The 25,312-nt window shown below is 53.7% G+C and overlaps 3 protein-coding genes across 6 annotated transcripts; 2 read left to right on the top strand and 1 right to left on the bottom strand.

Moving 5' to 3' along the window:
- Positions 1 to 588: 588 nt before the first annotated feature.
- On the bottom strand, positions 589 to 1,528 carry TMEM203 (transmembrane protein 203). The gene has a single exon (XM_088146784.1). It carries the CDS (start codon positions 1,394 to 1,396, stop codon positions 983 to 985), a length of 414 nt encoding a protein of 137 aa, XP_088002910.1. The 5' UTR covers positions 1,397 to 1,528; the 3' UTR covers positions 589 to 982.
- On the top strand, positions 1,488 to 15,665 carry NDOR1 (NADPH dependent diflavin oxidoreductase 1). Of its 4 annotated transcripts, none has more exons than XM_088146780.1 (16): positions 1,488 to 1,623; positions 2,661 to 2,795; positions 3,245 to 3,322; positions 3,925 to 4,022; positions 5,270 to 5,368; positions 5,749 to 5,850; positions 6,487 to 6,696; positions 7,072 to 7,193; positions 7,852 to 8,072; positions 9,286 to 9,393; positions 10,301 to 10,415; positions 10,549 to 10,695; positions 11,308 to 11,429; positions 11,877 to 11,987; positions 13,606 to 13,700; positions 15,419 to 15,665. In XM_088146780.1, the coding sequence occupies exons 2-16, from the start codon at positions 2,661 to 2,663 to the stop codon at positions 15,561 to 15,563; spliced, it is 1,908 nt and encodes a 635-aa protein (XP_088002906.1). In that variant the 5' UTR covers positions 1,488 to 1,623; the 3' UTR covers positions 15,564 to 15,665. The 4 variants fall into 4 exon arrangements, with proteins under 4 accessions (XP_088002906.1, XP_025022878.1, XP_007429023.1 ...); XM_025167110.2 differs by lacking the exon at positions 1,488 to 1,623 and adding an exon at positions 1,659 to 2,066; XM_007428959.4 differs by lacking the exons at positions 1,488 to 1,623; positions 11,877 to 11,987 and having other exon boundaries at positions 2,075 to 2,795.
- A 587-nt stretch (positions 15,666 to 16,252) lies between these two features.
- Positions 16,253 to 22,315, top strand: LOC148214862 (ring finger protein-like). The gene has a single exon (XM_088146781.1). It carries the CDS (start codon positions 17,917 to 17,919, stop codon positions 19,024 to 19,026), a length of 1,110 nt encoding a protein of 369 aa, XP_088002907.1. The 5' UTR covers positions 16,253 to 17,916; the 3' UTR covers positions 19,027 to 22,315.
- The last annotated feature ends 2,997 nt before the right edge of the window (positions 22,316 to 25,312 follow it).

The raw sequence follows: 25,312 nt of genomic DNA, 5'->3' as shown, positions 1-25,312 counted from the left end.
CGCCCACCTGAGCAAAACCAAAACTCCTACGACTGACAGAGCCAAAATTCTTAATACCTTCTTTGTTTCGCTCCCCCAGCAATGCGCAACTTTAGAAGGGTGGCAAAGGCCAGGAGCTCTCCGTCCCTGTTGCCTGGGCTGCCGCCCCGCAGCGCATCCTGACCGCGTGCTTCATTTTCAGCTACCTCTTTGTAACTTTGCTGCCATCATTTTCACTGCGCTGGGCACCCTTGCAGGGGAATCGGCCCAAGAAGCCCTGCGCCATTAGCGGTTAACTTGGCAGCGTTCCCTTGCAAGAGTCTGAAAGGAAGCAATAGGGCCGCTTTCCCTGTCAATTGGATGCAAGATTCTAAGCCGGCAGTCCTACGCCGCTTGCCTGGGGTATACCACACTGCATTCAGCGGGTTTCCCTTCTGAGTAATCACGTGTAAAAGGGCACTGTCCACCATTTTTCACACATCACTATCAGCTGTTTTCCAAAATCGGTCTCGGCATACGTACAGCTTTTCTTTCAGCACTTAAAAACCAAAAGACAAATCTTGGCGTAGGGAAGAAAAGGCTTTCCTAGAGAAAAGCGAGGGGCCTAAATACTGGCTCTACGTTCTTTTATTCCTAAATAATCATTTTAGTCAGAGCTTGCTCAGACCTTCCGGCATCCCAGAGGTCGGTGTCCAACGGCAGAACAGGATAAGGAGCTGCGTATGGATCCTTCGATGTCACCGGAGCACAACAGGGGTTACCGCTGTGGGGAGGGAGAGGCCTCGCGTTCTTCCTCCCCGTGGCACGAGCTTGAAATCCTTGGGCTTAGGAAGCGGGTCGGCCGCTGCGGCCGGCCGGCCGGCCAGCCGGGCTAGAGATCCTTCCAGAGCGGCCCCGGTCGTCCTGCGGCCACGCGGGGGAGCCCCGCCGCTGCCGGCCTCCCTCCCCGGCAGAGCTGCCAGTTTGGGGCCCCGCCAGGAGGGTCCGGGTCCCGCTCCTCCCGCTAATTGACTCGGCAGGCGCGGATCATGAGGAGCTGGAGGAGGATGAAGACGGGCGACATGATGAGTCCGTACCAGAGGGGCTCGTGGCTCTGCTCGCCCAGCTTCTGGCAGAGCAGCATCTCGAAGACGAACTTGAGGCTGAGCAGCGTCAGGATCCAGAAGAGGCGCAGCACGGCCAGGCGCTTCTCGCCGTCCTGGAAGAGGCGCACCGAGACGATGGCCGTGAAGTAGGTGCTCAGCCCGTCGGCGGCGAAGAGCGGCGCGAAGACGCTCCACCAGCTCAGCCCGGCGGCGACGCCGTCCGCCCGCAGGGCCAGCAGCAGCGAGGTGGCCAGCAGCGCCGCCGCCTGCAGCAGCAGCTCGAGCGGCGCGAAGCCCAGCCACTGCACCAGCTCCCGCAGCGAGAACAGCATCCCGGCGGCGCCCCTCCGCGGCTCCCGGCGCGCTCTGGTGACGGGCCGGAAGCGGCGGCGCGCGCCTCGCCGGGCCGGGGGCGTGGTCGCGGTCGCGGTCGCGCGGCTGGTCGGCGCGTGCGCCGGGCGCCGAGCCCGAGAGGAGGGGAGGGGGAGCCTTCCCGCATCGGAGGCCGGGAGGCGGCGGCGGCGGCGCTGCTCTCCCGCGGAGCCCCCGAGCCAGGAGGGTCAGCCGGGCTGCTCCGGGGGCCTCACGGCGTTCGTGGGGGAGGAAGGGGGCGGGCCCGTGGCTCCGCGCGCTGCTTCAGTTCCCCTGTGGAAGCGCGGGCGCGCAGGCGGCCGCGGCCGGAGTTGGGCGTCCGGCGGGCAGCGTTGGGAGCCGGCCCGGGGCCGCGGGGCGCTGCTGAGGGGCGAGGGCTGCGGACGCGCGAGGACGCTGCCGCGCGGCCGCCTTGCGCCCGGTTTGATTCCGGGGCGGGCGGAGCGCTCCCTCGCCGCCTCGGAAGCCCAGGTGTTGGGTCCTGGCGACCTCCTGGCCGCGCTGGAGACGCTGGGCTGGCGGTGCGTGAGGGGCACGGCCCTCGCTCTGCTTCGTTCCGAGCGCTTCCGCATCGCCTCGAGGGCGTGCCGAAGTGCCGAGAGCGCGACACGCAGCACTGCCGCAGCAACGGTGAATCAACCCGGAGGAAAACTCTTCCCCGAAAGAGGCTGTGCTCCGCGTGGGGCCCTTTTAGTCGCTTGAGTCGGGAAGGCCTGGATTCCCAGATCGGTGGTTATTTTGCGTAGCGTCGCCACCAGGTTCAGGATGCAAAAATGTGGAAGGCGCGCTACAAATAGATACAAAAAGTTTTGCGGTCCTGAACTGGTTGCCATCATATTGCATTAAGCGGTTTAAGGCGCTGGGCTCTGCGGCGAGGCATGGCCAAATCCACCTAGTTGAGTGGGTTCAGTTCCAGCTGAGAAAAAGATGCCTGTTTAATTCCACGTGGCTCTATTCTACTTCTCGTGGGCTCTGTGTCAACAGCATGTAGGCCCGCGCCCAGCGCTGTCTTGGATGTTCTGGGGATGCTCTTTTGAGCAGAGAACACCTTTGCGGCCTCCGCAGGGTGGCTCGCTCTGCCTGGGACAAGCTGACCTGGAGGCAAAAGAAAATTCAGCTTTCTCTTCGCCCCGTTCCCCCGACACCTGCACTGTGATGTTCTTGAACTGGGAAAGTTGTGCCTCTGTCCTAACGACTGGATTTCTTCATCCCGCTCCCCTTCAGATGGCGGCGCGGAAGATGCTTGTGCTGTATGGCAGCCAGACAGGAACTGCCCAAGACGCTGCTGAGAGGCTTGGTCGGGAAGCCAAGCGGCGCCGTTTCCAGTGTAAGGTCGAGGCCCTGGACAACTACCAGGTGGTGAGTAGCCACTCAGGGTCTTAGCGGTGATTTCAGTCTCAGTGTGTGCAAAAGCTGTATCTGTAGAAAATCATCCTGACGTAGCATACGAAGCCGCCTAGACTTTATCAGTCTGCCTGAGCTCTCGAATCTGTGGAAGATGTCCCTCCCTTGTCCCATATCGATGCACCCTTGGCTGGGGTGGGAGAGAGAGCTTCTGGCCAGAGGAGGTCAGGGAGACCTTTCGTGGTTTTTCCTGAGTTGGGTGGGAGCTGCCTTTCTCATTTATTATTTTTTAATGCTTTAAATTGTAGTTTTAGCCCTTTTGGTCCACTTACCATTTCTGTCTGCCCCGAGTACCATTTGTTGGTGGAAAGATGGGTCATCAATGAGATCGATGCTCTTGAAGAAAAAGAGCATTTGTTGGGAACTGATTTTGAACCTCTCTGTCTTTCATGGCTTCTTCAAAGGCAAACTTGATTCAGGAGCCACTGGTGGTATTTGTTTGTGCAACCACAGGACAAGGAGACCCTCCAGATAATATGAAGGTTAGTTCAGACATCCTCCTCTTGTTCCCTGGGGACTGCAGGAGGGGAAGGGAGCGTAGGTCATCAGACGGCCATGAATAAAGCAGAGTCCCTACCATCCCCAACAGTACTAATTGATTGGGGCTCAAATCTTTTTGCAGCAAAGCCTCCCGTCTCTCATATGAACGTAAGAAACTGCTTCATACTGAGCCAGACCCACATCCATTTTGACCCATGTGGTTTGGTGTGGCTGGCTGCAGCCTGTTAAACCTGACCTTGTTAACCCATATCTATCTTAGGCAGAAGTTTTCCTTGCCTGCCCACCTAGCCAATCAGGGGTCACTTCACCCTTGAGCTTTAGTTCCTCCTCTAGTGGGCCCCAAATGAAATTCCCTGGCAGCAAGCGGGATAAGATTTGTGGAGTACTTGGGGTTTTCTGAGCTTGGTTCTTTTCTTGCAAACATTTCATTATAACGTTTGCAAGAAAAGAACCAAGCTCAGAGAACCCCAAGGACTCCACAGTTCAACCCTGAGCTACACATAGTCACCTCTATTGGGATAAGGTTTATTTGCGAGGGAGCTTCCATATAATGCCTTCCTTTGGGGTTCATTTAATTTTCCAGAATTTCTGGAAGTTCATATTCCGAAAGAACTTGCCTCCGACTTCCCTGTGTCAGATGGACTATGCTGTTTTGGGGCTTGGGGATTCCTCATATCCCAAGTAAGTGTCATTTCTCTTTCTGGGAAATTAACTGGCCAAGCGTAGTAGTTGCAGTTCTTTGTCTTGTTGAAATTCCAGTCTTCTGACTGCTCCGAGCTACTGCTGTCTAGGCTTTGGGGCTCTGGATCTTTGTCACAAAAATGTGGGGCAGAATCGGTTCAAGGGCTGATCTAAGTTTTGTAGCTAGAGGCAGCTGTCTAGTTGTACAAAAACAGGTGACTGAAGTACAGAATGAGTGGGACATCTTCCTTTTTTTGTTTGTCTTTGGATAAAAGTATTTACTATAATCCGAGTAAGATTTGCAGACCATCTTTTCTCCTGTACCTTTTTTCTCTTCCCTTTTTTCCCCCCACTTCCTATCACGTGGCAGTAAATTTCATCCATTAAATGGTGGTGCCTGTAGACTTCTTTGGGCTCACTGCTACAAACTGTGCTTGCTGCTTGGGGGACTTCTCCAGCTGTGCCAGTAGGTTGTTAAGGATGCTGGTGAACAGATTCCTTCCCCCATCTCTCCCTCTCTCTTCCACGTGCACACAAGTATACGTACTGCCATTCTACCACCCTGCCCATTAAAGCATTCTACTTTTTCCTGTAAGATTGAATGTCAGAATTGCTTATCCTGCCAAATGCAGGGGGAGCTAGATGATTTAAAGCAAGGCTATTGTCCACAATGAGGTCTTCCAGCAAGCAAAGAGTTTCCTGCATTAGCTTGATCCAAAAGACCCCTCCAGCTATGTAACTCTTTTCTGCATAGCCCCACCCTGCATTCTCCTTCTCTGGGAGAAGGAAACTTGGGAAATTGTGTGTTCACAAATGTGAGAGAAATTTAAGACATCTGAAAACAACTTGAAGGCTTTCTGAGTTTTTGAATCAAAAAATTATTTATAAATTTATGGGTCAGCATGTTTTACACCCACAGCCCTCATATAGAATTACATGTAAATATAACACGTGTGTGTGTAGAAATAAATTCCTAGGCTTCAGAATGGACTTGGGGCACGCTTGATTCCTGTTGAGGGAAGCAGAATGAGGGATGGCATTGGTTGATGGAAAGGCAGTCAGCTTGGGAGTGAAAAAAAAATGCTCCCTGCCTCAGCTTCCCTCCCACTCTGGAAGACTTTTTCCAGAGCTGTCTGGATTTGGAGTTGCTGGCGTTTGCTTGTGGGAATGGAGGTTCTGGAAGTTGCCTTCTGATTCACCAATTCCTGCTCAGTGTGTTGTTCTGTTTTGGCTGCTTCCTGGTCCAGGTTCAACTTTATTGCCAAAAAACTGCACAGGCGGCTTCTTCAGCTTGGAGGCAGCCCCCTTGCACCAGCTGCACTGGGAGATGACCAGCACGACTTGGGGTAAGAGGTCAAAAGGACCTGGCATGAATATGGGTGCCTTTTCAGGAGACTCTCAAAAACTCTTTAAAAAAATTTGAGGCCTCTCACTCACTTTCCTATTCTTCTGGTTCTTGTCAAAAGCTTCACATCCGAGTGCCAATTTCACAGAGGCATCAGAAGCTGCCTCGTGCCCAATCACACGACTGACTTGCATAGCTCATTGTCTGCGGTGCCAGCAGGAACTCCCCAGGGCACCTTTTCCCACCCTACCTGGAGATGCCAGAGAGGGAATGTGGGTGCTCTGCAAGCTCTTTCAAATGGCTGTTGGCACCTTCAGATAATATTAGGGTTCAACGCATACAACTTTCTGTTCTGAAATTCATTCTGTTCTCTTTCTATAGACCAGATGCAGTTATTGACCCCTGGCTTTTAAGTTTATGGGAAAAGATCTTAGAATTGTATCCTCTTCCCTCTGGCCTCCATGTGATTAGTCCCAATATCCTGTAAGTACCAAGAAAGGTTGGCAGTTGATGCAGAATGTGGGTTACCTTCATGCATGTTATTTTTCTGACAGAATAAAAATAAAACAGAAACATAAGTTAGGGTTTAATAGATTAAATGCAGTCCTGTAGGGATTGCTTCTGAGTAGACAAGTGAAGGATTATGCTGTAAATATTGCAAAATGGAAGCTGCAAAAATAAGAGCAGTAAAGAAATAGTAAAGGTAAAGCGATGTAGCTCAGAGGTTAAAAGACTAAGCTAGCGATCCAAAGATTCCCAGCTGGACTCTTGCTTCTGCTGTGAAGTTCCTAGATATCCCTCAGGAAGCTGCTGCTCTGCCTTGACCTCTCCCATCTACCTGCAGCATCCTCTGTCTGCAGCATCTTCAGCTATTTATAGACAGCTGAAGGAACAGATAATGCGTGTGGAATACTTTGAGCTGCTGAACGTGCTATACAAATACTGTCTTTTCCCTTCTTAAACAACCAAAGAGAACCGGGTTGCCTGTGCAAGGTGACTGGAGAAAAGGGATAGGCTTTCCACAGCTACTCAGCAATCTTCCTGCCTTCCCTGCATGCTAAGGAAAGAGAACTTATCATCCCAGTTCTGACTTCTGCTGCTTTCTGTACTTTTCTGTAGATTACCACCCAAGTACACCTTTCAGTTACTGGACGAGGCCTCTGGTGACCTCAGCGTGGCACCTCTGCAACCAGAGGATGCATCTCGTGATGTTCCCTCCGAGATGAACTCTTTCTCTGCCCAGATGGTGTCCAATCGGAGGGTGACATCAGAATCCCATTTCCAAGATGTCCGTCTCATTGAATTTGATATTGCTGGCTCTGGAATCAAGTGAGTTTCCTTGGTTTGTGTTGTTGGTATTTCCTGGGTGGTTCAAGTGGAGTGCGCTGAGAAAGGGCTAGAAGAGATGTACTTCTGGTTGTATGAAGAAGGGAGGGTCCCTTACTCAGTGCCCGGGTTCACCCCGGTACTATCGCCTGGCAAAAGCGGGTAGGTGATGGGCAAGGGAACATGTCTAACTCCCAGCCTGGTCCCTGGAGAGGAGCTGAGACTGAGCAGGTCACAGGCAGCTCCTGGGTCCCTAACAAGCTTTCCAGGAGCAGCCTGGCTGTTCCTGGTCACTGAGAAGAAAACAGAAATCTGAGGGTCTCTGAAACTGATCCCCAGCAAGGAGCCCAGATCTCAGGCATTGCTTCTTCATGGCAGGTATGCTGCAGGTGATGTCGTGATGATCCAGCCACGCAATGGTCTTGAGGAGGTGCATCTTTTCTGTAGCCTCCTGCGCCTGGACCCAGATGCCTGCTTCATGCTGAGGCCAACAGAGGCAGGTATAAAAAGTTCCCATCAGCAATCTCTCCAACTAGCTCACAAGGCAAGTGGGAGTCCCTCCCCACCTCCTGATTGGCAGCAAAGTCATTCCCCTGCCTTTCGCAGGTCTCTTAGCTGATAACCAAGCTTGGGAATTACCTCTGGCTGCCCACATCAACCAGGATGAGCAAAGCTAACCGGCTTCCTTGCAGGGCAAGAGCACCCTGTGAGAAAGGCTGAAACATAATTGCTGGCAGGGGTTTTTGAGTGTCCTGGGAGCCTCTGAAGAGTTTTAGTGCCTCCAAACACCAGGCTAGTTCTTGTTCAGAGGGATGCCATCTGAATCCTGCCATCTTGGACACCTTCCAGATTGCTGGACGGTGCCTGATTAAAGAAATCTTAGGGGATGAACCAACCAATTTTAATCAATTAATTGACAAAATTTGCAGAAATGAACATACTTGTACAGCAGCCATTTTGAATGGGATAAAAGATTGTCATCTTGATTTCAAGGTAGTGGTTAGACACAGTGCGTGGAAGCGATAAAGAAAGACCAGTTGCTGTTGGTAGTTTTTATGAAGTCGTGGTGTTAAGGAAGCAAGATTAGCACCACTTTGCAAGGCGCTTTAATCCAGTAGCCTTGCAGTCCTGTTGATTTGTTGGACCCCTGCGTTCCAGGTACTCCTCTACCTGCTCCTCTGCCCCAGCCCTTCACCGTCCGCCACCTGGTGACCCACTACCTTGACATCACCTGCGTCCCTCGTCGCTCCTTCTTTGAGTTTCTGTCCCACTTCTCTCCGAACGAACTAGAGCGAAGTAAGCTGCAGGAATTCAGCTCAGCCCAAGGCCAGGAGGAGCTTTATGCTTACTGCAACCGGCCCCGCAGGACCATACTTGAGGTAGGCCAAGCCTTTGTGGGTCTGCATCTAGGCATGGAGGAGGGCTGCTGTGTGGTGGTTCCAGGTCTTCATAGCCACGTTCCTCAATAAATCAAGATCTCATCAGTAAAGCTCAGACTCCCCAGGAGTCGTTCCTCTTTAAACAGCTTTGCACCTTTTTCTTACGTAGCTGTAATTTTTTGCTCTGGTAACTCTGGGTTGGGAGAAACCATATGCAGTCAACCTGGGCTTTTGAGATCTCAGAATCTCTTACCCACCCACCCCTACACGTACTTTCTGGCCTAACGTCACAGGCATAGAAACAAGAAGCTGTTTTTTCCTCAAGCATTCTGGACTTAGTGACGTATTGGCACTTCTCCACCTGCTTGCTAGTTTGTGGTATGAGTATAGAAAGATTATAGGATTGCAATTCAAGGTTAATGGACGTTTATCTGGCATCAACGGTCTGCCTTCTAAGCAGATAGAGTTGAAGAGCTATTAGTGTGTCATTAAAGTGTTATCTTTTTTCACGAAAAAACCCTTACCTTAAAGTCATTAGATTTTAAGGGCAGCCACCAAAGCAATGTCATAACAGGACACAACCTCATCTGAGCATTCCTCAAGAAACAGGTGCTAGGATATTTGTTGTTAGCTAAAACAATCAGATTTTTAAAAAGGATTACAACTTTGCACTTGCCAAATCCAATTGGCACCGTATTCCTTCACTATGTTAAAATCTATTATCTGAAGCAAAGCATTATTAAAAGAGGGGACTTCTTTATTCAGAAATTCATCAGCAGAAAATATGCTCCCTGCATTCCTGACAAAGCAGGGTTGTTGACTTAGGGACCGCTCTCTTGAACGGTGCAAAGTGTGCATCAGCCACCGCAGCCAAGGAAGTCTGAAGATACAGGCACGACTGGCGTACTTCTCTATTTCGCCTGCTGTTACCAGCATGGTAGTTTGTTCAGGGTGCCCTCTTGATTCATGGGGGGAAGCAGCTGATGAGGCCTAGGGGGGCGCTGTGCCCCTGCTGAGCTACTTCCAGTAAAAATCCCTCAGAATCCTCTGCAGCAAGTCCTCTCAAGAGTGGCTGCTTCAGAAAAGTCCTTTCAAACAGCAATATTTGAAATATTGATGCTTCCCTTTCTGCATCCTGCTCTGTAAGCTTTTGTTCTTCGTTGCGGTTGAAGCATTATCTGAGTCAAGCTCTTTCTTATCCTCCTTCCCCAAGGTCCTCTGCGACTTCCCTCACACAACTTGTGCCATTCCATGCGATTATCTGCTAGACCTCATTCCACGGATCAGACCCCGGGCCTTCTCGATTGCTTCCTCGATGCTGGTAGGTAAGGGAGTGCAGGAACTGCAGAAGTCCATCAGAGGGGGGTGTTTGCTGCGTGCTTTGAGCTGATGCTAAATGGCTCCGGAATAAATTGATACCCCCACCCCACCCCCTCACTGATTCTTTGTCTGCCCTACCAGAGGGTTTGGTCTGTGCTTTGAATGGTAACAATTCCAGTCACTTAGTCTTGTCTTCATTTGTAAGTGTTTCTTTTAGGGAATCTAAAGTCTAGTAGAAAGAATACAAGTCAGTGTCTTTCTTCTTGAATAAGGAGATAAAGCTTTGCAAGGATTTTAGGTCTGAGCTATTCTGGAATTCAGGCTGAGCAAAGTTGACCTTGATTCTTTGATAGAGGGAACTGCAATCCTGAAGTTTCCCAGTTTCTGTGAATTTGCAGGATGACTGCTAGCTTTTTCCGGTGGTCAGGAAAGCAGACCTGCCCTCCCCAGGGGTGGGGATGGGGCTTTTTGACTCTCTTTGGTGCCCTATAAGCAGCTGCAGTTAAATGACCTGCGGTTAAGCCCTTGGGAGAGGAGGGTCTCCTTTTTGGTTAATCTCTCGCTTCCCCTGCACTTCTGTCTCAGTCGTGAAAGTGGCGCTAGTCAAGTGTAACTTACTCCCTCTCCTGAAGGAGCCCCTTGAATCCGTAAAGCTCCGAAACATAAAGGATAACGCACTTCTCTCACTCAGAATTGGAAAACAAAATTGCGGTGTGGACAGAGTCTTTCCGCCCATGTCTGGCCAGTCCCCCGAACAGCTCATTGCTCATGGGCACTGGGTTTTCAGAAAGGGTGCTGTTCTTTTTCTGCTGCTCTCTCCCTTGATCCCTGCCTGGGTTCACTTCTGCCCAAGTCACTCCATCCTGGGTGCTTCTCCCCCCTCCCTCCCTCCCTCCCTCCCTCCCCAGACGCATCCCAATCGAATTCAGATCCTCCTGGCCGTGGTGCATTACAAGACTTGTCTCAGTAAAGCTCGGCGTGGCCTGTGTTCTACGTGGCTGGCATCTCTCAGTCCACAGAATGGTAAGTCACCCTGCTTTTTCGCCATCAAAAACCATCCCGAATGGGGATACTGGAGGGACGCCCAAGCACTGTACGCATCCCAGGCAGATGTTTCCTTTCATTTAGCACGGGCTCTTTTCGTCTCCTTTCCCAGGGACGGCGCAGGTTCCTCTTTGGGTGAAGAAAGGGATGCTGAAATTCCCGGTGGAACCAGGCACTCCAGTAGTCATGATTGGACCTGGCACCGGAGTGGCCGTTTTTAGAGCAGCAATACAGGAGCGAGTTGCCCAGGGCAAAACAGGTGAAGTAGTTGTGTGGAGGAAGGCAATCTTCTAAAGTCTGGTCAATCTTTCAGTCTTTCAAGAGCAGATTGTGTGACCTTACCTGCAATTTTCAGTAGATGGCATCGGTGGTTGTTGTGGACTTCCTGAAATACGCTTGGGAAAGGTGGATAGCATGCAAAAGAATTCATAATTTGCCCATCTCTGCTCGCGTGCCAAGTCAGATGTCAGGATATTTGCACAGCTTCTTGGGCAGCACCATGAATGCCCGCTGTTTGAAGTCCTGACTGTTCCACTGCTTTTAGTCCAGTTGTTGGTCAGTTAATGCTCAACATGCCCTAAAAAGACTCAGTTGTTTGCCCTATTTGTACTTATATCAGACGGGAACTGGAATTGGCTGTGGTTCCCTGTCAAGCACAACATTCGATCATAGTGGTCAGTCGGTGTCCCTTCGATGGTGTGGAAAATGGCTCTGCCCGGCAGGACCCTGGAACTAAAAGAGCTTTTATCAAACTAGCTGCATTGCTCTTAAATGGCAGCCGCATCACTGAACAACTGGCGCTTCTATCTGCTCGGCTTTGCCGCTGTGGCTGTCGCAGGTCCTGACGTTCTCCCCGTTTGTCTTTCCTCAGGAGGGAACTGTCTGTTCTTCGGCTGCCGAAAGAAAGCCAAAGATTTTTACTGTCAGGCAGAGTGGGAGGAACTGGTGAAAAGGGGACTCCTAATGCTCTTTGTGGCCTTTTCCCGGGATCAGGTAAATCCTGCCTGCGCAGCTTTGTTGGGGCTGTACGCGTACACACCAACCCAGGATGCAAGGGCGTGTTTCTCAGCCAAGATTCCTGAAATGGGGATTGAGGAGCCAAAACAGAAAGGGAGAGTGGGCAAAATGTACAGCTCTACAGACCAGGCTGAAACTTCTGGTATCAACAGCAGGACTGGCTGATGGAAAGTTTTTACAGCTCTGGGGAGTTGAAGGGTCGATGTTGGACACCCTTCCTCTGTTCCGTTTTGGCAAAGGGCTCTGAAGCCTACACGTAGGCAGACTGGGGCACCTCTGGCTGAGATGTTTGAGCAAAGAGGAGAAGAGGGTCCTTCCCCAGCCCCACCATCCAAATGAATAGCAGCTGGAGGGGGGCATATTTATAGATGTGCTACAGTACAGCTTCACGTCACTTTAATGTGGGTCTCCCCTCCCTAGCAGCATCCAGAAGCCCTGGACTTCAGCTCCCATGAAATTGGTACACACCAGATCAAGGGCAGCTCTGAAACCATCCTTTGGAAGGTTGAAAGCAGGAGCCATGTTTGCACTGAGGTGGGGGTGTACAGCTGCTTTTCCTCTGTACCATGTGCTTCTGTGGTTTGATCAGCTTGGCTCCTTCTGTTGACTCTGGCTTGTGTGGCCTCACCGGGGGCAGGTTCTTGTTGAAGGAGGGCAGGCTCTGCCCCCTGACTGGCCCTTGGCGGTGACCTCCAGTTCTTTTTTCACCGTCTGCACTATCCAAGATAGTTGGGTCTTGTACTTTTGGTCACAAGGTCCAACTATCCCCACTTCTCTTGCCTTTTTCTGAGGCAGAAGTGGCATTATCGCTGCAAGATAAGTTTAGCCTAATGTTTTTATTCGTGTTATTCTAGCACTGAACAAATACAGAGCTGGATAGGCCAAGAGTGCCATGCCTGTTTTTGGTGCCAGGCTGGGTCTGACTTGGGTTTCCTCCTGCATTAACTGACGGAGAATCTAGCTTAATGCTGGAACTCTGTCTTTGTGGGCACAAGGTCTCCAGTTCTCTCCTAGTGGCATATTTAGATAAAAAAAAAAAAACACGTTATGGGAAGGGCCCTTCTCAAGGCTCTCAAGGGAACAATTCCTGCTCAGGAAAGCAAATAATGTTGGATTGGGTGGTGAAATAGTCCAGCCTGAGCCCTTTGCCTCTGGCTTTACCTCTGAGCACTCTGTCCCACTTCAGAAAGCAGCCGGCTGGAATGATTCCTTCTCTTTTATGAATTCTCAGCCTGCTAAAGGGACTCCCAGCCACCTCCTTTAAAACACAGCCGAATATTTAAGCCCGTGGTCTCCTGTTACTGGTATTTTGATGTGGCTCACTCCCAGGAAGGGGTGGTGCCGTATGTTTCTCCTGAACGTGCAGCTTTGCTCTGACAGAACAGTCAGAAAGATGTCTTCGGAAGAAGGCCAGGAAGAAAACAATTACAGGACCAGCCCTGTGTCCACACCCAGCTTCCTGCGGGTGTTGGCTTGAGGAACACTCAGTTGATGTGACCTATTCAGAAGTCATCTGAGTAACCCTTGTTATTCCACACGTTTGAAATTCTTCCTTTCATTGCCACCTTCCCAGTGAATCTGGGACTAAGGCTGGACTCCTAAGGAATCTGCACAGGTGCACGTGCAAAGCTGGTCTGTCGTCATCTGACGTGTTCCAGTTATTTGTTTCACCTACAGTTGGATTTCGTTTCTTAAATTATTTAATGCTCCTTAGCAACATGTTCGTTTAGTCCGGGGAAAAAAAGAAATGAGACATATACAGATTATAGCAAGAGGAAAGCCAGATTCCTGTGATTGCATAAGAAAGAGAAAGAGGAAGAGAGAACTGTTCCCCCCCCCGCTTTGTACTGTATCTTTTTATTGCGCAACTCCTGAACACCAGCATATCTCCGTAGCAATAAGGATGAGGAGCAATGTGTGCCCTCATGGAATAATCCTTGTTGAAAAGCTTCACTTTGTTCCATTTATGCTCCTATGAAATTGCACCCCCAAACCTGATTCTGAGTGTGCCAGGTTCAAGAGCTTCTGAAGGAGACCGTGTGTAATTGCTCAGAGCAGTCCCTGCTTTCCCTCTGCTTATGGTGCAAGTTACTGGGGCCTAAACACACAAACAGCATGAGGTCACGTGACCTCTCGTGTGGTCTCCCCACAGGAAGAGAAGATTTATGTCCAGCACCGTATCAGAGAGAACAAGGAGCTTGTGTGGGACCTGGTGAAGCACAAGGAGGCCCAGATCTACCTAGCCGGGTGAGTGCCAGGAAGCTGTCCAAAGGGTTAAGACGTTTTCCGGTCATCCTCAGCAGGTAACAAACTCTGGCTCCCGTTTACAAGGTTTTAGCAGATCCAGCCCTTCCGTGCCAGTGCATGGAAGAAATCCTGCAGCATCTGGAGTCTCTGGTAGCTGCTCCACAGTGCTCCTCAGGGGCCCGGGCCTGGCCCTCTGCAACTGCTAAAGGGTGAACTTCATGCTGGCAATTACTGTCAGATTACGTCTAAGCAAAGTAGCCCTGCTGCCCACGGACTGGGAGCCAGCTCAGAGCATCAAGTGATGCTAGATTCTGGAGCAACTTGACCCGTGCATCCTGGTATAACCTCAAGCCCCAAAAGGGTTTTGCTGTAATCAGCTTGTTAGCTTTGGGCAGAGCTAAAAGCTGTTCTTATTTGCCCAGTGCTGAGCCCCACTATATATTCCACCTTTTCCCCACATACAAAGCTTAAGCCGGGTTTACCCCTTAATGCATAAGTTTGGAATTGCAGCCTAGCCTGTCACACCCTCTGGAAATAGAATTTGAAGGCAGCTTGGCAGGAGCATGTCAGCAACTAAGGCTTGTACGGATGGTTTTCTGGGGCAGAAGGTCTGAGTGTGTAAGGCAGCAATGCTGAATTAATCTCTGTGGGCTTCTGGGCAGAGAGTTGATCTTTCATGATGGAGGGCTGCTGCCTGAATCCGGCTGACATCCCGTCCTTCTTCCCGTCTTGGGCTCCAGCCTTGGATCCTTGGTTTTATATTCGTATTGATCCAGTGTGGTGGGGCCTCCCTAGTTTTTTAGCATGTAATTCCCCCAGTGTGCGGCCTGTTTGCATGCAGAGCGCGCACCTTTGTGTGCATCCTGAAGAGTGCTGGGTGGAAACAGTTGATTCGTCTTCGTGCCCCAGGGCGGAGGCCACGTCAAGCCAGTTCTTGTTGTAAAACTAGTTTTTTCACATTTCTGGAAGCCAGCCTTGGGATCAGCTGGGCGTTGCATTATTAACCCAGATGGCATCTTGCACATCTGGAGCTGTCTCCTCAAAGTTATTTGAAGTTTTAAAAATAATAACAATCAAACAGTCGAAGCGATTTCACTCATGCCAAAAAAAAAGCCTATGGAGAAAGAAAATCTACCCCAGATTTTTCAGAATACTTCCCTGAATTGTCAGCTTCCCTTCACACACCCCCACCCCCCAATTTTTAAATATAAGTTTCTAGTGTTTTTTTTTACAACTAAAAAAAAGGCAATAGCACCTGCTGTTCTGACATGTGATACTTAGAATTTTTTATACTTAGAATTCGTATTAGAGTTTTGTTTAATTTCATGGCTATGTAAGTATCGGTATGGAAATAGCACGTGTGGATCAGTGTACGTGGATTTGACCCTTGTCTCATCCCCCCATCAGCTCATAAGGGAGCTCAGTCTGCGGGAAAGACGGGCTCTGCCTTGACCAAGCAACAGGTCTGTGTCTGAACAGAGATTCGAGCATGACCCGTGCCGGGCATGGTTCAGTAAATGGTTCGCTGACCTGATTCTCTGATATCCACTGTGTTCTCCCAACTTAAGCCTATGCGGCAATGGGTCAGGCAGGACTAAAACTTTCCACGTTGCTGCCAGCCCTTCAGGCGCTCCTGCTCGCCCACCAGGCCCTGTTTATTGGCAAATCCTTGGCAGTCACAGCTTTCTCAACCTGTTACGGCAATCCCTCTCTTCCAGAAATGCCAAGCAGATGCCGGAGGCAGTGGCAGAAGCACTGAAGTTTGTCTTCCAGTCAGAAGGAGGCCTCTCTGCTCCAGAAGCGGAGGAGTATCTTGCCCGCTTGGCACAAACCCGCCGCTTCCAAGCTGAGACCTGGTCTTGAGCTGCCATGGAATCTGGGATGGATGGGGAAGCTTCTCACCAAGGACCGAACCAACGTAGCCAGTGTGGTGGCGCAAACAATAAATCAAGCCAGGCCACCTGAGCCCTCCACAGCTTGGCTGCTGCATTTCAGTGTGAGGAGGGCGGGCGGGAATGCTTCACTGGTGTCCGCAGGGACAACTCCAGACCCCTTCTCTCTCACTCCGGAAGGAGTTGGCAGTTGAGCCTTGGGCCACGAGCTGGGCCCTACAGCAAGAGAGCCCTGTGAGGCTGCCTAGCGGTAGTCAGGACACAGACTGAGAGGTCCCTCGCCCTGCATCTGAGGGTGCCCTGGTAGTGGCGAGAGCGCAGTGTTTTTCATCTTGTGTGAGAAAACACAGGAGGAGCCCTGCCAAATCTGCCTAAGCAATGTCGTCTTGAGGTTCCCCTTTTGTGTTCTGCAAAAGTCCCGTCTCGACCAACCGCCTTTGCCCTGACAGAGTTTATGAAAATGTTGGCTGGCAGAGAATTTGTTCTTTTCCTCCCAATAACCGACGCAGAATTTCTGCATGGTGTGCCAAGGGGGGTATAATATTTTCTTCTCAAATGTGGCGGTCAGTAGTCAAGAGACTGAGGGATGGACAGACGTCCTTCGCTTGCATACCGTGCAGAGGGCTAGAGCGGGCCCAGCAGGAGGAGGAGGAGGAGGAGGAGGAGGAGGTGGTCAGGATGGAACGGTCACTGCCAGCCAACCCGGCTCCGCCTGCTGCTCTCTGAGCCTCCCAGGGTAGCTGGCCGACTGCTGCCGGAGAAGTCTTTTCCTGTAAACGGGCGAGCAGACTTCTCTGTTGGCTTGTTGCTTCCGTGCGATTTCTTGTGTCCCTCCCACCCTTCCTTGACGGAACAGATGGGACCCCTGAAGGGAATTAAGCTGAGGCCTTTGCACAGAGTTTTCTGCTCCTTGCAGCAAGCGGCTGGCTTTGCGCAGTGGCCAAAGTCAGAGGCGCAGCCCCAAGAGAAGAGGCGTTGGCAGAGTGGAAACCGAGCCTTCGCGGGAGGGCCGCCGGGTGGAAACCAGATGGGCCAAGCGGTCTAGCCTGAGAGCCGAGCCCTTTTCCCTGCAGCCTGTGGCCTGGCCAGCCCCGAATCTGAGCTCCTCCACGCGCCTGAGCTGACTGCTCCGGCCCTCCCTCGCGTCCCAGCCGCCGCTCCCCCCAGCGAGCAAAGACCCACAGGCGGGGCCCGGCTGCTGAGCCGGGCTCCTCACCTCTTTCCTTCCTGCCTGGACGTGCCCCGCGGGTGTCCGTGTGCTTTTGAGTCGCGGAGCGTGGGTTGCGAAGGAACTCCCAAGCGTCGGCCTCCTGGGTTCTTTGTCCCCGGATCTGGCGTCCCGGGCCCGGATTCCTCCTTCCGGGGAGATGCTGCGCGGGGGCCAAGCAGAAGAGCGGACGCGCGTCAGGGGGAAAGGGAGAACGTGCTTGAACGGTGTAGACTCAGTCGCGCCATTACTGCCTTAATTGTAGTCTGAGCGGCGCTGCCATCGAACAAGAGCGAAGTGTCTCTCCGCTACCTCGTTTCGAAAGGGCAGCGCGTTTGCGCCTAGAATGGGTTGCTGCTGAGCGCAGCGCTGCTTCCCCCTCCAGAAAAGGATGGCCCGGTCCAGAGAAGAGCCAGTTTGGCCTAGCGGTGAAGGCGCCGGGCCGGAAAGCGGGAGACGGGGCGTTCTAGTCCCGCCTGAGGCAGGAAAGCCGGCTGGGTGACCTTGGCCAGCCCACCTCACAGGGTGGTGGTTGTGGGGAAAGCAGGAGGAGGAAGACGATGTTTGCCACCTTGAGTTATTTATAAAAATAGGAAAGGCGGGATAAAACGTCGGAAAAAACCCAAGCTTTGAGACGGAGGGCTCCCTCCTCCAACAGAAATCCAGCCTCGTGCTTCTTGCCGCGTCGCGGCGTATCAGCCTGCCAGGATCTCTGCCCGTGGAGCAACCTGGATGGCCTCACCTGCTCAGCCGGCCCCGGCCCCGCCCCCTGGCTCCGGGCCGGCGGCTGATTAGCAGCTGCTCTGCCGTCAGCCGAGAGCCGCTTCGGTTCACCAAGTCTCGCAGGTTGACGGAGGATCCCAGCTGTTGCCAGCCTTCCGGTCGGCGGCCGCTCGGACCGCTCGCCGGGCCCGGGCAGCTGCGGAGCAGAGGGCTGCGGAGCCCTGTCCTCCAGAGACGCGCGAGGCAGCGGTCCTTCCCTGGCAGGGCAGGAGTTTCAAGCCGGGCGGGATGGCAGCGCGCCGTGTCCCGTGGGCGACTTGGGCCGCAGGAGGCAGAAGACGGCAGCTGCTGATCCTCGGCACTACCTCCCCTTGAAGCGGCTAGCAAGACCGGGATGGGGACGGTCCCCTCGGATTCGGCCCTTGGGGCAGAACCAGCTGTTGCGCTTCACCCCGAGGAGGAGGAGGAGGAGGAGGAGTCTCAGTTCAGGGCTACACCCTCTGTGGGCATCGTTCCGCAGGACTCGCTGGAGGAAGTGCGGACTGGTCCCCTGCTTATGGAGGAGGAGGAGGAGGAGGAGGATGGCAGGGAAGGCGAAGGGGTGAGGACGGGCCCAACTGCAGATGACCCAGCTGGACCTGCAGAGGAGGAGCCAAGCAGCGCTCTCCCCATTTGGCACCCAGAAGGAGGTCTGGGTGAGCCCCATGTGGATTCCAGAGACTCTCTTGCCCCCAGCAGGCTCTCCACTGCAACTGAAGAGGCCTGTGGCGGAGCTGGGCTTGCAGCACTTGCGGAGGAGGAGGAGGAGGAGGAGGAGGAGGGTGCCTGCAGGTCCGGAGGCAGACCCGAGCTCCCTTTGGCGGAGGAGGTGGGAGGGATGGAACAAGTGTGCCTGCTGGGGAGCAAAGCCCTGGGCGTGGGCAGAGGTGCTCACGGGGCTTTGGCGCAGTCCTGTTGCATCCAGGCCGAGGGTGAAGAGCAGGAATGCCCCATCTGCACGGAACTGTATGACCAGGATCGCCGCAAGCCGGCCTTGCTCAACTGCAGCCATGCGCTCTGTGGCCAGTGCCTGCAGGCCATCCTGGAGGCGGCCAGCGCTGCCGACATCGGCCGTGTGCGCTGCCCCATCTGCCGCCAGAAGACGCCCATGATGGAGTGGGAGATCTGCAAGCTCCAGGAGGAGCTCCTCCTGCTGAGCTCCGCCCAGGGCCCTGCCTCGGTGCCAGTGGCCTTGAGCCCGCTGCCGCCCCGGCAGCCGGGATTCTGGGGGGGCTTGGAGCACCGCTTCCGGGTCCGCTTTCGCACCAGCCGCGTGATGGGCTTCTTCCCCTGCCTCCGCTACCCAGCCTGCCTCATCGATGGCCTGGCTCGGCTGGAGCGCCATCACCACCGGTGCTACCGGGCGGCTCTGTTGGCGCTGGCTGCCGCGGAGATGCTGAGCCTCCTGCTCGTCTTCCTGCCCATCATTTTGCTGCTGCTGCTGTTCCTCATCCTAGACAAATAGGACTCGCGCTGGCCTGGCTCGGCTCGCCTGTTGCCCTGAGGAGGGGCTGAGTGAGGTTGGAGGCCCCCAGCCCACTAACCAAGGAAGGGGCCCGAACTCCTTTGCCGGCCTTCCCGTGGCCTTCTGGTGAGCTGAGCGCTGCCGTGGCATGCTTCCCACTCCTCCAACCCCGCCAGGAAGAACTGGGCTTCTTGGGAAGGAAGCTTACAAAAAGGAGAGGACTGTGGCGTTTGCGGGGGCTGCTGGAGACGCCTCTGGGGGTCCAAGATGGTCCGAGCGCCTGGGGAAATGAGCAGGAGAAAAGAAAATGGGCCTGCAGGATGGCTGCTCTTCTCCTTAGTGCCCTGGCTGCGAGCACCGGATGACCCGAGGCTGGGCAGGGGTTATCCCAGCTCTGGGGCAGCAGAAGGAGGGACCAACCAGCAGGGTGCTCAATGGGGCGAGCACTTTGGCGGCAGAGCATCCCAGGCTTTCAGAGGACCCTGGTGTTCCTTCCTTGAGGAAACAAACAGAAGAGGATGCATCATTTGGCCCGGGTGCAGGGTGCCAGCGAATTGGAGAGCCTCGGCGGCAGCAAGCCCTCTGGCCTAGGCTCTCCCCTCGCAGGCCAGCAGCACGAGAAGCCTCTTATCCTTGCTCCAGGGCTTCTCTTCGTCCTCAACCCAGCCTCTCCTAGGCCCAATAAAAGCAAACGCGGGAGACCGGCCAGGAGCTTCTGGCCCGTGAGCGGCGAAGCTGGGTGACGCAAGGAATGGCTGCTGCTGAAAAAATCCAGATGTAACACGGGGCGAGGGGAAGAGAGGAAGCGCCTTCTCCTCGGTGCTGGGAGCTGCCAGGCAATCTGCCCGAGCAAGCGCACCGGGGTTTCTGGCTTGACGTGACTCAGCAGGTGCCAGGCGCCCTCTGCTTGCCTGGTGAAGCAGCCGCCGAGGAGGGCGGTGGAGGACAGAGGGAGCGGCTGGCACGGCCTGCCCCGAGGCAGAGGGAAGACAGAGCCCCGCTGGTCGGCAGCCGCCCAGAAGCCAGCTTTGCTCTTTCTCCTGGTGCAGCGGCATCGAGCGTGGACTGTCTCTGCGAGGAGGTTTCAGAGCAGCTGCTCGTCCAGCACGTCCCCTGCGCTTTGGGAAGGGGAGCGGAAGACATCTGTGGCCTCCCCCGGCTGCCCCGCTTGGACGCCAAAATAGCCTGCCTTACGCACAGGCTCTTGCAGATCCACATAAAGGCTTTCTGAGAATGGCTGTCAGTCCCTTTCTGGCATGGTGTGGGACTTGCTTTCTCGCCCTGGGGTCGGGTCTGCATAGTGAGCAAATGAGGCGTTACCTGCTCAGGGCCCCTTCGGTGTGCGTGACCCCCTTGGGGGGCCGGGTGGGGGGCTCACAGGGTGGGCAGGGGGAGCTGGCTCCCACGGACCACCGGGAGCACACGTGTGCAGCATGGCCAGGAAAGAGGAGGGGGCACGGCTGGGGGAGTGGTGCTTCTCTAGCCTGTTGCTTGGCAACACACATGAGCTTTGTGGTGTCAGGGAGGATGGGGGGAAGGAGTGCCGCCTTGCCCTGCAGAGCACGTGGTGCGACGCTGTCCTGCGTTGACTCCGGTCAGTGCCTATTCTCACGCACACACTCTTCCTTCCCACACTGGAAAAGCAGAAACCCGCACCCCTACTGGTCCGTAGCTTGTCGTCCTCTTTCAGGTCTCTTTCCTCCTGGGGGCTTCCTGATTAGCGGCTGACTCCCATGTTTGGGTGTCTTTTCACTTTCGGGAGGGAAAAACAGGAATGTAGCCAAATGCTTACCCTTCTCAGCCCCTTTTAGCTACCCTTCCAAGGGTTTCCACCGCCCCCTCCCTGTACCCGTCCTCTCAGCTTCCTTGCTCGGAGGACCCACTCCGCACCTGGTACCAGCATCTTCATCCTGAGAGTTTTGTTATTTGAAAGACTCTTTGCTGAAACAGCTCAAACACAAATATGCACCCAGCCCTTCCAAAGAAAGATTGGATGACAAGCTGAGAGCGTGGACTTATTTTCAGCACCACTGCTTTGTTTCCAGACACCTGTTCAGAAACAAAGACAAAAACGAAGAATCCTTCCTCCGCAACCGTGAGGTCCAGCCAGTGGGACGGGTGGTGGCAAAGCCGGTCTTGCGCAGCAGAGCGCCGTCTTGGTTTGTCTGTGGTATCTGGAAGTCCTGCCTGAAGAGGCCCGGGACTCTCCCAAGATGGGCCTCCCCTTGCCCTTTAGCGACAGCTGCGCACGCTGTGGTGGAAGTCGTTGCCCTGGAGGCCCAAAGGGCGTGAGGCGTTGCAAGGACTCCCAGGTCTTTCTCCTGCGCTCTGAACTTGTTCAGCAGGCGTGGCTCTGTCAGAAAGACATACTATGCGCATGGCTGGCTTGAGGGCTGTTCTGATGATGCATTTTATTTCCAGTGCTTAAAAAAAAGATGCTTTGAGTTAGGAGACAAAGGCAGTGAGCGTGCAGACTGTGTCATGTAGCAGTGAATCCCATCAGTTTGTGATGTGTTGTGTGCAAGAGTTTATTCCATGGTTGGTTACAATACAAACTGAATGCACCGCCCAGCTCCTGCGACACTGGGAAGTCATTTTTTCCTATCTGTGTGCTTGTGAACGTATTTCCGCTCACTTTTTTTGCCCTGTCCTAACCCTGACAGCCTCATCTCTTCTAGCCTGAAGCGTTTCTCACCTTGTTGCAGATAGGTCAGCAGCCTCATCAAAAGGACCACTTCCTCTTTCCACCTGTAACAAGAACCACGTGGAGGAACAGATTACAGTAGCGTGTGGAGGAGGCAAAGCGAACGCCGCTTTTCCCCACTCGAAAACACGAAAGGTCTTATCTGGAAGCTGCAGGTTCAACATCGGGGTCTAGCTAGGTACCTTCCACCGTGCCGGAAGCTGGGCAGTGGGAGGAGCTTCCGGTGGGTAAATTTGCAAGGCTGCAGACAGATTTGCTATCCCTTCCCTTGGGCTTCTGTGCGCCCGTTTTGAGGTCCCAAGCAAAGTGGTATCAGGTGGCGGCCGTGGGCTCTTGTTTTACCCCAGCCTCGGCGCTCAGCTGAAGGTGGATGGTCCTTTGCGTGCTGCTGATTTCTGCGGCTCCTGGCGGCACACTGGCATGCCCCAGGCCTCCTCTGCACACTTAGGCTCCTGCTTTGCTCTCCCTCTTGCCCGCCAGGGGGAACAGCGTACATAATGGGCCCTGCCACCCACAACTGGCTTTCGCCCTTCAGAGCTGCTGCTGCTGCTGCTGCTGCTGTGGTTCCAGGGGGGCCTGAGGCGAACCTTTGGGCTCATCCAGCGTCAAAGGGGCAACAAGCAGTAGCCCCTGGCAACCTGAACGCTGGGAACTGTCTTTGGTCCTAACAATAGCCTAGTGTTTGCAAGAGGGAGTGCTGCACCCAGCACCCCTTTGTCTTCCTGGGGTGGAGGCTACAGAGCAGAATACAAGCTGCTTCAGAAACCTGTTGCTGAGAGTGGAGATACAGCATCATGCGTATGCCAGATGGCTTCACCAGCCTTGCCCGCTCCCGCTTCTCCAGTGCCCTGTGTGGCCAGAGCCGCCTCTGCAGCAGCCTGGCCTGCATGGACATTATCAGCTGGGGGGAGGGGCTCTGAGAAGAGAGGGGAGACGGGGGGGGGGGGTCCATTGTGTGGTGCCTTAGCATCCATGCATGTGAATTCACCCACACCATCTTCCACCCCCTCAGAAACTTAATCTCTTAGGAGAGATTAACAAGATTTCAGTAAATAATTCAAAAACAGGAAGAAGTATTTTTCCAGAAATGGGGGATGATGCAGGAGAGGAAGATCTGATGAAGCCAAGCCTGCCTTGGTTCTTTGCAACAGTGAGCCAGGAAAAGAATAGGGAGAGCTGCTTCCCCAGAAAAGGGAGCTGGGGGGGGCAGAAACAACACCGCTGCCCCTTCCTCCTCTCCCCCTTGCCAGCTAGTTGCATCTGTACAAACTGGTCCAGAGAAACTGGTTTGCCTTCCTGGTTTGCCCCCCTGACGTTCAGTTTGTGCCCCAGGCTCCATGTGGCTCTTGGGTGGCAGGGGACTGCCTGCCTCCTCAAGGGGAGGAAAATTTGGCCTCTTGGAGACCCACTGGGTGAGCTCAGGTTTCACAAAGCTTCCCCTTCAGTTGGCCGTTCAGTGTTTTCAAAACGGTTCTGGATAAGAAAATTAAATTCCATCTTGGCTGCAGGTTTTCATGTTGTGCTTGTTTATGAGGATAATGAAGGTGCTCTAACTGAGTCAGGCTGAGCCATCTGCCCGGGGTCTCTGGATGCAGACAGAGAAATCAGCCGAGGAGGTCTGACCAGAAGCCTGCAGCCCAGATCTTTGAGGCGGCCCTGGCAAAAAGAGAGCACGCTGCAGTTGCTCAGAGACCAGATGCCTGGCACCAGTTCCACTCTGGCTACGCTGGAGACCCCAGAAGGCTCCCCAGTTGTTCTCGAGTAAACGTGCATGTTACCACTGGGGCCTAACTGGACTTGCTGGTCCTTTTGCTTTTTGAATGCGGAGTTTGCAAAGAGGTTGGCATTGCTTCTCCGTAAGGTCTCCATAGACCTGGATTTCTCTTTCATGGCTTGAAGGGAGCATTTCTTCTGACCTTTTTATGTGCTTTGAAAGACAGTTGCCATGAAATGAGTGCGTCGTTAGAATAGCCTTTTGCCCCACTGGTGCTGATAGGGGCTGGGGGAAGAAAGAGGAGGCAGCCATGGGCCACAGCCTCCCCACCGCCACCACCGAGACTTGGCATGGTGAGGAACCCAGCAGAGAACCTGGAGCAGAACCCACGCCTCCGCACCCCACCTCCATTACCCCAAGTGGTCTTGATTCTACGGGCCAAGCACAGTCTTTTAACCTACAGTGCACGAGTGGCAAGAGTTAGGAAGGAATTCATGCGCCAGGGAGAGGATGGCATCTCTGAGGAGAAGGAGCAGAGCAGGCAGGAAATGTCACAGCTTTGGTTCTCAGGCAGAGTGCAGGCTCAGGATGGTCGTAGGATGGCTGGACCACTTGGCCTCCCTCCCTGTACAACGAATGCTGGCCAAAGTCTGCTAAGAGTGCCGCTGCAGATTCCCCCTCCCAGACGTTCATGCCCTGGTTCTGTGGGGTGAGGGAGCAGCTGGCTTAAGCCTGTACCTGCTCTGCACGATGTGTTTGTGGTCCTACGCTTGCCCAGTCCTGCCCCAGGTTGTTCCACACCCCAATCCTCTGTAAGGACCCTTTGCAGGCTGGCCTCTCTCTACACACACACACGCACACGCACACACGTGTACCTTTTGAATGGAGAGCATGTGTCTGTTTTGGTTCAGGAGCATTCTTTATTTAGGAGATTTGGCTGAGGGTTAACAAGACCACCAGGTATAAAACAGGATCTTCATCATAACCGTAATCTTGTTTTCTGGGTTGATGGCTGCAGCCGCCTCCTTCCCTCTCCTGTGCCCACTGCAGACCATCCACCTGGGCTTTGGGCAAGGCTTGTCTGCCTACCAGGGGTACGGGCAATTCGGCCAAGCCAATTCCAGACATTTCCTGACCCAAGGTGTTCCTGGGTGGTTGGACTGGAAGTCCCCAGGCCACCGAGGAACTTCGCACTTCACTGCCCATTCCTTGAGATCGATCCAGGGGACTCAATTCACCTTCCCAGCCCTGCAGCCTGGATCAGGCAGCTCTGCCCTTTTGCCTCTGTTTGTATCCCTGGTTGGCAGGAGTCAAGCGTCCCTCTTCTGAGGCAGCTCTGAACTCTACCATGAGGATTTGTTAGACTACCACAAGGCCTACTCCCAGATTTGCTCCCAACCTCCTTGTGCTGTGGCTTCTCTAGATTTTGAACTCAGCGTGACCTAGTGATGTTCCTTTGTGCCCCGCTGCCAGCTGTGAGCACCCTGTCAGGCTTACTTCCGGAACGGCCCGTAGGGCAACTTAAACTAAATCTAAACCTGCCCGGATTGCTGGAGAAAGCCAGAAACTCAGCTGTCCCGTTCTCTCCCGGGCCACGGGCAAGTGGGGCTGAACCTCAAGAGATGGTTCACTAAGGTGTGCCCTTTTCTGTGAGCCTGGCCTCCGGTGTTGATTGGACACAGATCAAGTTATGGCTTTTTTTTTTCTAACTTGGCAGAGAATGTTTTGCAAGACTGATGCCTCCCCCAAGGGAGAGACCAAGACCAAGCTCTGCCAGAGGAAGTAAGTCTTCTCTTCCCCCCCGCCTGATACCGCTGTGGCGTTCCAACGGTCAAAATGCACGGGGCGCTATGTATTTGCCCTTCAGT

The sequence above is a fragment of the Python bivittatus genome, unplaced genomic scaffold, assembly GCF_059951505.1.
Source record: "Python bivittatus isolate LINGU-HERP-01145 unplaced genomic scaffold, Pbiv_v1 ctg000160_np1212, whole genome shotgun sequence".
Classification (NCBI taxonomy): Eukaryota; Metazoa; Chordata; class Lepidosauria; order Squamata; family Pythonidae; genus Python; species Python bivittatus.
Note: the sequence above shows the minus strand (reverse complement) of the source record. Positions and strands in the feature narration are given on the sequence as shown.